Genomic DNA, 13,554 nt, shown 5'->3' with positions numbered 1-13,554 from the left:
AAGGTAAAATGAGTAAGATTGCATAAATTGTTTTGAAATAGTTAACTTTGTCTACAAGAGTTAATAACAACTGTGGCATCAACTCAAGGTTGACAGGCAATTACCTGCTAGACAGATGTTCTTGTAGAAATATTCTTTTGTGAGTTTCCATGATCTTTGGACAAGTTTGTAGTTATGGCAGAGTCTCTTGTAGTAGTTCTTATTTTCAGGCAAATCATGTATGAGAGCCCTTCCCTCATGATACCCCAGCTTTATTTTGCTAAAGTTGACATAAGTGACTACATTTAGATTCTGACAACTTTCACAAACTATTTTATTGCCTCAAGGATCCTTTATTCTTATAGTTACACTCTCCCTCCTACTTCCCCAGCTATTCCTAACCACTGGCAGCTACCACTAATCTGTTCTCCATTTTATGTTTACATTCCAAAAATGTTTGGAAAATAGTATCACACAGTATATAACCTTTTGAGGTAGACGTTTTTCAGCTGGACATAATTCTCTTGAAATCTGTTCATGTGTGTCAGCAGTTTGTTCTTTTTATTTCTGGACAGTATTGCCTGGTAGAAATGTTCCCGTTTTTTTTTTAACCATTCAGTGGTTGAAAAATATTTGTTTCTAGTTTGGGGCTATTGTGAATAAAACTGCTGTGAATATTTGTATGCAGGTTTTTGCATGAACATAAGTTTTCATTTCTCGCTGGGTTCTATGGTAAGTGCTTGTTTTGTCTTAAAAGAGATTGCCAGTCTTTTCCCAAGTATCTGTATTTCCAACAGCAGTGTCTGAGTGATCAAATTTCTGTGTGTCCTCATTAACATTTGGTATTGTCACTACTTTTTCCCAAGTATCTGTATTTCCAACAGCAGTGTCTGAGTGATCCAATTTCTATGTGTCCTCATTAACATTTGGTATTGTCACTACTTTTTAATTTTTGCCATATCTCACTGTGATTTTAATTTGCATTTCCTTAAAGGATAATAATGTCATATATCTTATCATGTGCTTTTTTCTCATCCTTACATCCTCTCTGTAAAATAATGTTTATGCCTTTTTAAAATGGATTGTTTATATTATTACTGTTGAGTTTTGAGAGTTCTTTATGTATTCTAGATACAAGTCCTGGAATTTTGTAGAACAAAATTTTTTGATGAAGTCCAATTTACCAGCCAACTTTTCCTTTTATGAATCTTGCTTTTGGTGTCAAATGTAAGAACTCTTTTTGCATAATCCTAGGTCTCCAAGATTTTCTTACATTTTTTTTCCTCTCTAATAGTTTCATAGGTTTTACATTTAACTGTATGGTTCATTTCAAGTTAATTTTTATGTAAGATATGAAGTTTAGTTCAAGTGCATTGTTTTGCCTATCAATATCCAATTGGGCTAGCACCTTTTGTTGAAAAGATCCTCCTGCCATCCATATTCACTTTTAATACAGATTTTCAAAAGTGATTTTTCACTTTTTATTTTTATAGGCTCGAGAACTCTTCCTAAAAGCAGTAGAAGAAGAACAAAATGGAGCTCTCTATGAAGGTAAAACTGAAGGCCCAAGATCATATACTTATGACAATTTTTTTTTAAGAACTCTTTGTTACAGATTTTTTTAACTAAACTAAAAATAGTATAGAACATTAATCTTCCTATATTTGAAATGAATTTTTATATCAAAAAATTTTATGATTTTATTTCTATACAGCTTGTCTGTTTCCAAAAAATATTTCTGGGGAAACATCATATTGGAAGGATGAGTAAAATAATGTTTTTCTACATTTAGTTTTAGTGTTTATTCTTCATTAATAAAATCTTAAAAATTGTATTCATTTTAAAATAGGATACACTTTCATAGGTGAAAGTTACTTCAGAGGACAGAAATATAAGGAATAAATCAAGGAATATATAGATGTTTTCCTTTCTAAGTTCTAATTTACATTTTACCAAAAGAATATGCTTCATCTTTAATTGTCTTTTTTTTTGCATTTTGCAGATTTAATGCAATTCCAATTAAAATGCCAGTGACATTCTTTTTTTTTAATTTTAAAATCTTTTTTTTATTGTAAACAAATGGGGTACAACTTGTTTCTCTGTTTGTACATGAAGTAGAGGCATACCATTTGTGTAATCATACATTTACATAGGGTAATGGTGTTTGATTCATTCTGTTATTTTTCCTTCCCCCCCACCCCTTCCAAAACCTGGCTCTCTTTTAATAATCCACTAGAAATGCATATGTATTCAGAGTGATGGAACTGTTAACCAAAATAGATTTTGTAGTTGTGTTTTCATTTTTTATGGTAAAGATAATTGAGTCATGGGAAAAATGCTCATGCTTCAATCATTTGGAAATACCCAAAAAACAACACCATTCACTGTTCCTTTATTTCTTTGCAGGTTTCTTAAACATTTTAAACCTTAAAAAGGTCCCATTGGTCAAATCCCTATGCAGTCTTCATTTGTTTGTAAGACTCCCAATTCAGCTTAGTGCATGGTAATTCACCCAGATTAAAATAGAACATGAAAAAAAAAAAAAAAATGCTAGAGGCATCACGATACCTGATTCCAAATTATACTTCAGCGCTATAGTAACAAAAACTGCATGGTTCTGGCATAAAATCAGACACATAGACCAGTGGTACAGAATAGAAGACACAGAAACAAATCCATACATCTACAGTCATTTGATCCTTGACAAATGTGCCAAAAACATTCATTAGAGAAAAGACAGCCTTTTTAAAAATGGTGCTGGGGAAACTGGTTATCTATAAGTAGAAGAATGAAACCAGACTCATCTCTTGCCCTGCACGAACATCATCTCAAAATATATCAAAGATATTAGAACAGAAACTATGCCATTCCTAAAAGAAAATTTAGGGTCAACACTCCAGGACAGGCAACAACTTTCTCAATAGGATCCCTAAAGCTCAGGAAATAATGCCAAGAGTTAATAAATGAGACAGCATCGAATTTAAAAGTTTCTGCACAGCAAAGGAAACAATTAGGAATGTGAAGAGAGAACCAACAGCATGGGAGAAAAATCTTTGCTAGCTACTCTTCTGACAGGATTAATATCTAGAATGTATAAAGAAGTCAGAACTTTACACCAAAAAATCAACCCAATTAATAAATGGGCAAATGAATTAAATCTCTCAAAAGAAGGAATACAAATGACCAACAAGTATATGAAAAAGTGTTCAACATCATTAGCAATTAGGGAAATGCAGAACTACACTGAGATTTTTATCTCACACCAGTCAGAATAGCAATCATCAAGAATACAAAATTCTGTAGAGGACATGGAGAAAAAGGAACACTTTTACTCTGTTGGTATTGTAAATTAGTATAACCACTATTGAAATCAGTATGGATATTCCTTGAAAGACTAGGAATGGTACCACCATATGACCTAGCTATACTGTTGTTTGTGTTGTATATATCCTAAAGAATTAAAGTCATCATACTATAGTTACATGCATTCTCATGTTTATAGCAGCACAATTCACAATAGCCAAACTACAGAACCAGCCTGGGTATCCTTCAGTGGATGAATGGATAAAGAAAATGTGTATATATACCCAATGGAGTTTTAGTCAGCCATAATGAAGAATTACATATCATGTGCAGGAAAATGGAAAACATTATGATAAAATAAGTCAAACTCAGAAGTTCAAGTGTTGTACTTTTTCTCTCATGTGGAAGCTAGTAGGGAAAAAGAAAAAAGTGGGGCAGATCTCATGAAAATTAAAGGGAGACCAGAAGAGGAAAAGGGACCAAGTGGTGGGAGGGAGGAAGTGCTAGGGAGTGATACTGGCCAAATTATATTGTGTGCATGTATGAATATGTAACAACAAATCCAATCATGAATGCAACAATTTTAAAAGTGAAAAAAATGAACATGGCAGAATATATTGAATTGAATAGAATTCATCCAAGGGGGAAAAGAACTAGTTAGCCTCTGCAGCCCCAGATTTCAGTGGCCTCCCTCTGTGGAGAGAGATTATTGAGTATTACAGCTCTAAACCACTTGACTAGGAGGTTTATAAAAAATGGGTCTTAAAGTTATTTGGCCAAATAAAAAGCAGCTAAGCGAAAGGAAGTTTGATTTAAAGGTAAAATTTCAAACACTCTGCATTACATGAGATAGGAAACATTTGATTTTATTAACTGTGTTCTAGAATGAAAATTTTGCTTAGAAATGTTTTTGTTGGGGCTGTAGAAATTGCATTTCGAGTCAGAAGAAAGACTTCCATATAAAGTCACTTCTGATGAGACATAAGAGGGTGAGGAAAAATATGAGAAGGGCAAAAAGATAAGAGTAAAATACATCACAAATTCCCATAACATGTTAACTTGAAGAGAAAAAGTTTCTTACTACTTTTTTCTTTGAAAAACTTGGTATGATAACTCCTTTGCAAGGCAGTATAAACTACAACTAGTAAGATTTGGAAATTAGTTTGTTCACTGAGCTCCTGTTGCATCTATAAAAAGAATTTGCTGTTTGTAAAGAAAGTTGCAAAATTAAATTACACTTAAGGGTAATCAAAGGAAATGACAAAAATGTGTGGTCCTAGCTAATTTAGCTTTATTTCTTCTTTTAGCCATCAAGTTTTATCGTAGGGCTATGCAACTTGTACCTGATATAGAGTTCAAGATTACTTATACCCGGTCTCCAGATGGTGATGGCGTTGGAAACAGCTAGTGCGTATATAATTTGATAGACAGTAATGCATAGAGTGTGTTAAAGTTAAGTGTCTTTGCCATGCTGACTCTTAACATGATGAGAAGATGGTGCTAATTCTGTTAAGCTGTATAGTATTTAGTATATCCTTATTTATAAATTACAGGAAATTTTAAATTAGGAAACTCAAGATTAAAATATGAAAATGTACATTTTAAATAGATTTAACAAAAGGTGATGAATTTTTTAAATAAAAGCAAGTGATTGCTGAAAGGAGTAAATTAAAGAATACACTTCATCTTTATGAAACATTTGAAATAAAAATACTAAAATATAAAATAGGGCTAGTTGACCAAATGTTAATAATGGTTAAAATTGGATGGTGGGTACGTGAGATTTCATTGCACCAGTCTTAATCCTTTTGTGTTTAAAACTCTACTTTTTTTTTTTCAGTACTAGGGATTGATTGATCCCAGAGGAACTTTTACCACTGAGCTACATCCCCAGTCCTTTCTTTTCTTTTCTTTTTTATCTCACTGAGTTGCTGAAGCTGACCTAAACTTGCAATCCTCCTGCCTTATTAACCTCTCAAGTTGCTGGGATTATAGGTGTGTGCCACTGTGCCTAGCAAAATGCTTTACATTTTAAAAGTGGCGTTTTATTAGGAAAATGCTGAAGTATAACAAAATATTAATCTCATAAAGTATATAGGTAAAACACTATTTAATTCTAAAGTAACATTGTTTGAAACTGTAGGTGCAGCCAGGCATGGTGGCACAGGCCTAAAATTGCAGCAGTTTAGAAAGACCAAGCAGGAGAATTACAAGTCCAAAGCCAGATTGGCAACTTAGTGAGATCTTGTCTCAAAATAAACAAAGGACTGGGGATGTAGTTCAGTGGTAGAGTACCATTGGGTTCAATCTCCAATACTTTAAAAGAAAAAAAAGATGCAAGATGGAAGCATTTCTAAAAGAAATTGCATTTCACTGTACAGATATCATTTGCATCAAAGTTATGAAGTAATACTAATGGTTTAATATGAACAAAGATCAAGAGAACATATTTTTAAGCCAATGCTATCAAAAGTATTTGCAAGACAATTATAAAATTGTTTTGGCCTAATACCTCTATCCCTTAGAGTCCATTTTGATGATATTAGAAGGGAGGGGTGTCTGTACCCATGAGACAATGTCAGGTTTTAAAACTAGAGTTTTGGTAAGGAGATTTTGGCTATTATTATCTTCACTGCCCTGAAGTAATTAGGTTACATTAACCATTATTGCCTTGTGTGTGTGTGTGTGTTATTGATGATTGAACCCAGGTCCTCATGCATGTTAGGCAAGTGTTCTACCACTGTACTAAATTTTAAGCCATTTTAATTTTATTTTGAGATAGAGTCTTGCTGGATTGTCCAGACTGGCCTTGAGTTGCAATCCTCCTGCTTCAGCCTCCTTAGTAACTGAGATTACAGGCATGCATTTACTAGTGTTTCTTAAATGCAAATGTGTACGTGTACATATATGTATATATGCATATGTATACTTATGTATACACACACGTGTATATAGACACACACACATATATAAACATTTAAGAATTGGAAAACCATATTATAAACATCCAGTGAAGTCAGTATTAATTGCCTGTTTTATCTAACAGTATTGCTCACCAAATTGGAGTTAACAGTGTGAGGTAGTTCATACTCAAAATGAATCATTTGGGCTTTTCTAAACCTTGTTTAAGTTTGGATAGAGTCATTTAGAGCTAGGTCATTAGCCAATTTTATAACAAAAGGCTGGGTGCTGTTAAGGAAGATTGTGTTAAAACATTAAAGAAGCATTTGTTTTCTGTCCCATTCTTTTATACAACCCAGATATCATCAAAGTTCTTTAAAGATAGTCATTTTTTAATGACTGATTTTTTTAATTACCTGATCTGATAAGCCTTAGAAGTTTGATGGACTCATTATTTATTTGGTTTTGCCTTCCCCAGTAAAATATTGGTAAACTAGCCATTGAGTTCAACTAGCCTTAACCAAACTTGCTTTTTGTTGTATTATAAAAAAAAAAAAAAACCTTCCTGGTTCTCATTCAAGACTTTTTGTAAGTCTGATCATCTTTAAAGTTAACTTCAAGAAAAATGGAGAGCTAGCCTTTAAAGACTCTTAACTGCACCTTGATATATCTTGGTAGATGATATGTGTGGACCCCAAGATCTTTCCAAAATAGATATTTTCTTTTAAAAGGATAACTAGATACATCTGTAAGAAAATCCTTGGTAAGTAAGTACCTCAAATGGCATCAGTATATTTGATTTTTATTTATTTAGAAAGAATTTAGATCACTTAAAGAATTACATAAGATTTTTAGATCACTTGACAATTTCTAAAATAAAACTAAGGTATCTCATTACCTAAATCCAAAAACCCTAATTCTTAATAGGTGATGATCACTGAAACTTTTTTCTTTGAAAAATTTTGTATGATAACTCCTTTGCAAGGCAGGATAAACTACTATTGCATTTTTTTTAAAACAGTAAGAAAGCTTGTTTTTGGGTGACTTTCTAAAGCAAATTTGAAAGTGCTATGAAAAATCAGTTTCTAAACTTATGTTCATAGTCTGAGACGTTTTATTCACCTCCCTCCTTTTTTCAGCATTGAAGATAATGACGATGACAGCAAGATGGCAGATCTCTTGTCCTACTTCCAGCAGCAGCTCACATTTCAGGAGTCTGTGCTCAAACTTTGTCAGCCTGAGCTTGAGAGCAGTCAGACTCACATATCAGGTGTGGATTCTTGGTTGTTTTCACCTTAAGTTGAAGTTTTCTGGACTTAACATATTGCCAGATAATTGTAACCTTAGTTCAGGATATGGTAGAAGATCTAGTTTTGGTAACTGTTTATATATACTAAAAACTTTTCAAAATCTGAAGCAGATCAGAGTTGTAATGCAATTTTTTAAGAATGCCATACATTTTTCAGTGAAGATCTGAAAGGATCAGTTGGAGTTGTTGAGATAGCCCCCAGGAAACTGGAGTAGTGCTGATAGCCTAAGGATTTTCACCAGGGTGGAAAATAGTCCTGAGGCAGCCAGATGTTAGAAGTTAATGTAATTTTTCTTCGTATGTTGAATATTGTTATGGAATTTTTCAGAGGAGGACAATTTAAAATTTTCAATAAAATAATTTTTTAGTGTTAATGAATGCAATATGGATCACACACATATATTAGATTATTTTTCTCACACATTTTAATATATCTTCCTGGAAAAATAATTTTATAAAGGAAAAGGGTGCTTTATAGAAGTAACTTCCAATCTATTCTGTACTGAAAAAGATTTTTGTTTCTTGATGCTAGGAAATATTGATTACTGTTGGGTAGTTAAATACACTCATGCTGTAGCTCTGAGAAGTACTGAGGGTGTGATTTATACCTCTATAAATTTCTAGTAATGCATAAATGTACCGAGAATGTTTTTTGATAGTGAAATGTCATACAGGAGAGTAATTAAAGGATGGTTTTCTTTCACAGTGCTGCCAATGGAAGTCCTAATGTACATCTTCCGATGGGTGGTGTCCAGTGACTTGGACCTCAGATCATTAGAGCAGTTGTCTCTGGTGTGCAGAGGATTCTATATCTGTGCCAGGTGCTTTTTTTAAAAAAATCATGAAGTGGGGTAAAGGATTATAATTTTCTGCCAGTTTTGTTGAAGAACTTGATTGATGTTTTGAGTAAAAGCTTAGAAAGAACAAAAGTTTTGCAAAGCTCTACTTAGCATGGTTCTTTCAAATATCTTAGTATTTAAGATTAGCATGTTTCCAGGGTTTAGAAAAATTTGTAGAACTATTACAGTCACTGCTTATAGAGTTTGCATGCAGATTAGCCCACTTGAAAAGAAGAATTACATTATAAAAGTATATTTGTTATTTTTATAGTGATTCTAAACCTATCAAGTAATAAGTATTTAAATTTATATTGTATAATATAACTTCTATAAGATTCCAAATGGTCATTCTCTGTTTTATTGTATTTAACAAATACCTATTAGCTCATTTTGTCCTATTGTCCCAGATGTGGAACTTAAATTGAGTGTTGTTAATTTATTTTAATGCAACTATATCATTGAAGTATTTGCAGAATTGAAAACTTGTAATTTAATAGGTTAAGCAACTGTTGAATCATAACCAACCTTTCAAAATTGGATATTCAAGCAGTGTTATTCCATTTATTATGCATGAGAAACATAAAAATTTGGGTCAGAAAGCAAGTTTCAGGAATAAAAACTTTATATGTCATCATAAAAATAATTAAGAGAAAAAATTTAAATACACATTTCAACATAAATTTTGAGAGATTTATTTTTTTCAGTCTGACACCAATATAAGTAGATTTTGCTTCTTTAAAACTGGGTATTTTAAGTTATAAATGGAGTTATTTTGAGCTGTATCAGTATCATGTCAATTTTCAATACGTCTTTTATTCATCTCATTTCACTAATTCCATAACCAAGTCCCATTGATGTTACTCTGAAAATTTATTTCCAGTGTGACCATTTCACTTACTTATACAACTGACATTCCTACTCAGCCACCATTCTGCATGAAAAATGCAGTGGCATCCTCATGGTCTTCCTGCTTTCACTCTTCTAATCCTCGCACACGTCTCTATAAGTCCCCAGTAACTGGGCTTTTTAAATTTTTTATTTAAAAAAAAAATTTGATAGAAAAAAATGTGTGTATTGCTTACAGCATGGTGTTTTGAAGTATATATACACTGTGGAATGTTTCAGTCTAGCTAATAGTACAGTATTTCCATAGTTATCATTTTTGTGGTGAGAATACTCAACATTCACTCTGCATTTTCAAAGAATACAGTATGTCTTCATTAACAATAGTCACCATGCTATGGGATTATTTCTTGATGTATTCCTCCTGTGTTTATATGTTGTTTACTCAACATCTTCCCCTTCCCTTCTGAACCACTTCTGCTTCTGTTAGCCACCATTCTGTTTGCTACTTCTATGGGATCAATCGTTTTTGTTTGTTTTTAGATCATGCAGTGAAGTCTTTGTGCCTGGCTTATTTCACTTAACATTATGTTCTTCATTCTTTTTTATAGCTGAAAATCATATTCCATTGTGTATACATAACCACATTTATTTTATCCATTCATCCATTAGTGGACACTGAGGTTGATTCTGTATCTCACCTGTTGTGAATAGTGTAAATATGCAAGTGAAGATATATCTTCAACATACTGATTTCCGTTCCTTTGGATATAAACCCAAAAGTAGAATTGCTGGATCTTATGGTAGTTCTATTTTTAATATTTTGAGGCATCTCCATACCAGTTTCAATAATGGCCATACTAATTTACATTCTCACCAACAATTTATAAGGATTTCCTTTTCTCCACATCCTTGCCAACACGTGATCTTGTGTTCATTTGATGTTAGCCATTCTAATAAGAGTGAGGTAATAGCTTATTCTGGTTTGGATTTAAATTTCCTGATAGTGATGTTTTGATCTTTTGCCTATTTCTAAATTGGCTATTTGTTTTCTTACTATCAGGTTGATTGAGTTACTTACGTATTTTGGATATTAATGTCTTATTGCATATTTAGTTTGTAAATATTTTCTCCCGTTCTGTACACTGTCTCTTCAACCCTATTATTTCCTTTGCTGTACAGAAGCTTTTTGATTTGATATAATCCCATTTGTCTGTTTTTTGTTTTGTGCCTGTGCCTTTGAGGTTGTACCCAAAAAAATCTTAATCACTGATCAATATCAGGAGCTTATCATATATGTATAGTTGTATAATTTTGTGTCTTTTAAACCTTCAGTTCATTTTGAGTTGCTTTTGTATATGGTGTGAGATAACAGTCTAATTTCATTCTTCTGTGTATTTATATTTTTTTCCTAACACCATTTATTGAAGAGACCATCTTTTATGATTCTTTGTATTTCTACAGTATCAGTTGTAATGACTGTCTTTTCATCTCTGATTTTTTCTTCTTTCTTAGTCTATGGATTTGTTCATTTTCTCATTTTTAAAATATCCTTTTTTTGTTGGGGTTTTTTTTTCATATTTTACTATTCTCTATTTCATTTATTTCTGCTCTCATTTTTTATTTTCTTCTGACTCTGAGTTTCTTGTTTTTTTAGTTCCTTGAGATGCAGTGTTGTTTATTTAAACCTCTTCTTTTTTGATGTTGGTGTTTACTACTATTAACTTGCCTATTAGAACTGCTTTTGCTGAATTCCATTGGTTTGAGTATGTTGTGTTTCCATTTTCATCTTAAATTTTTTTATTTTTGCTGTTAGTTTTTTCATTGATCCATTGGTTATTTAGGAGCATGTTGTTTAGTTTGCATATATTCATATAGTTTCTGAAGTTTCTCCTATCTTTGATTTCTATGTATATATTTTTGTATTCAGAAAAGGTATTTAATATCATTTCAATCTTAAATTTGTAAAGACTTGTCTTGTGACCTAACATATTATTTGTCCTGGGCAGTGTTCTTTGAGTAGTTGAGAAGAATGTTTATTTTGCTACTGTTGGACAGAGTGTTCTATGAATGTGAATTAGGTCTGTTTGGTCTAGAGTGTTTTTTAAATCCACTGTTTGTTGATTTTCTATCTGGATGATGGGTCCATTGATGAAAGTGGAGTGCTGAAATCCCTTTCTATTTATATTGTAGTCCCTCTCTCTTTTTAGATATACTAGTGTTTGCTTTATATATTTAGTTACTCTTATATTGGGTGCACACCTGTTTATAATTGTGTATGCTCTTGCTGAGTTGACCCTTTTATCATTATATAATTACCTTCTTTGTCTCTTTTACAACTTTTGCACTGAAATTTGTCTTATCTCATGTTAAGTATAGTTACTCCTGATCCCTTTTGGTTTCCATTTACATGGAATATCTCTTTCTAGCTCTTCATTTTCAGTCTTTGTGTGTCCTTACAGATGAAGTGAGTCTCTCATAAGCAGGATAAGTTGGATATTGTTTTTTTAAATCCATGTAGCACTGTCTTTTAATTGGAGGATTTAGTGCATTTACATTTAAAGTAATTATTGATGAATGAGGGCTTACTACTGTCACTTTTGTTAATTGCTTTCTAGTTGTTTTGTAAATTCTTTTTTTTTTCTCTTGTCTTGTGGCTAGCTGATTTTGTCTAGCAGTGTGTTTTAATTCCTTGTTTTTTATTTTTAGTATACCTGTTAGTTTTTTGCTTTGTGGTTACTGTGAGACCAACCAAAAACATCTTCACAGGTTATTTTAACAACTGTTAGCAACTTCACTGATCACAAAAAACCTAAAACTCTTTACCTTAACTTCACTTCCCCCCTGTATATTGAATTAATATTATAATTTACATCTTCTTATATTATATATAATTTAGATGTTTTTGTTATTCTTAAGCATCCTTTTCTTTCAGCTTGAAGAACTTCCTTTATCATTTCTTGTAAGACACAGTGTTCAGTGAACACCCTAAGTTTGGTTTATCTGGGAGAGTCTCTCATTGTTTTTGAAGGACTGCTTTACTTGATACAGTATCGGTTGGCAGGTTTGTTTTGTTTTGCATTTTTTGATTTATTTACTTTTTAATTAATGTACAAAAATATAAAAATTGTCCATATTATTGGAGTACCATGTAATTAGTGTTCAATACATGTATATATCATAATGTTTAAATAAGGTTAAACATGCTTATCGCCCATTTATTTCTTTACAGTGAAGACTTCTAAAATTCTTTCTTCCAACTCTTTGAAATGTACAACATGTTATTAGTATCTGCAGTCACCCTACTGTGCAATAGTACACCAGAGCTTCTTGCTCCTATCTAACTATGATTTAGTATCCATTGATCAGCCTTTCTACATCCCTCCCCAAGCTACTTTCCCCAGCCTTTGGCAACCAGTATTCTACTCAAAACCTCTGAGATCAATTTTTTTAATATTCTACGTAAGTAAGATTATATGGTACTTATCTTTCTGTGCCTGACTCATTTCACTCATCACCTATGTTGCTACAAATGACAGGTTTTCACTTTGGTGGCTGAATAGTATTCTACTCTGTATGTTTACCATATTTTCTTTTGCATTCATCAGTTGTTGAATGTTTAGGTTGTTTTCATTTCTTTGCTGTTGTGAATAGTGCCACATTGAACATGGGAGTGCAGGTACCTCTTCAGCATACTGGTTTCATTTCCTTTGGATATATACCCAGTAGCGTGATTGCTGGATCATATGGTAGTTCTGTTTTTAATATTTTGAGAAACCTCATACTGTTTTCCATAATGGCTATATTAATGTACATTCCCACCACCATTAGTGATCAAGGGTTCCTTTTTTTTTAATCACATGCTCACCCACACTTGTTATCCTTAGTCTTTGAAGCTGGTCATTCTTTACTGGAATAAGGTAGTATCTCATTGTGGTTTTGATTTGCATTTCTCTGCTAATTATTGATGCTGAGCATTTTTTTATGTACATGTTGACCATTTGTATCTTTTTTGTATCTTTTAGGAAATTACTATTTATTAACCCCCCCCTTTTTTTTTTTTTTTTTTTTTTTTTTTGGCAGTACTGGGAATTGAACCCAGGGGCTACATCTCCAGCCCTTTTTATTTTTTGAGACAGGGCTTCACTAAGTTGCAGGGCCTTGATCTTGTAATGCTCTTGCTTCAGCATCCCAAATCACTGAGGTTACTGTGGGTGGCCTATCATCCGTTTTTAAATTGGGTTATTTGGGGTTTTGCTATTGAATTTCTGGAGTTCCTTATGCATTCTGGTTATCATCTTCTTGTCAGATATGTAGTTTGCAAATCGTTTTTACCACTCTATAGGATATTCCTTTATTTTTGTTCTGTGTAGATTGTTA

General features: G+C 32.5%; 1 protein-coding gene across 2 annotated transcripts in view; it reads left to right on the top strand.

Moving 5' to 3' along the window:
- Fbxo9 (F-box protein 9) overlaps positions 1–13,554 on the top strand; it is a 49,954-nt gene that overhangs the window by 11,550 nt on the left and 24,850 nt on the right. For both annotated transcript variants that reach the window (XM_047557831.1, XM_047557830.1), the window contains exons 4-7: positions 1,473–1,530; positions 4,590–4,689; positions 7,323–7,453; positions 8,199–8,313. In XM_047557831.1, coding sequence (XP_047413787.1) covers positions 1,473–1,530; positions 4,590–4,689; positions 7,323–7,453; positions 8,199–8,313 — 404 coding nt within the window. The remainder of the gene's footprint in view (positions 1–1,472; positions 1,531–4,589; positions 4,690–7,322; positions 7,454–8,198; positions 8,314–13,554) is intronic.

Source organism: Sciurus carolinensis, chromosome 7 (genome assembly GCF_902686445.1).
Source record: "Sciurus carolinensis chromosome 7, mSciCar1.2, whole genome shotgun sequence".
NCBI classification, from domain to species: Eukaryota; Metazoa; Chordata; class Mammalia; order Rodentia; family Sciuridae; genus Sciurus; species Sciurus carolinensis.
This window is presented reverse-complemented; position numbering and strand designations above follow the sequence as displayed.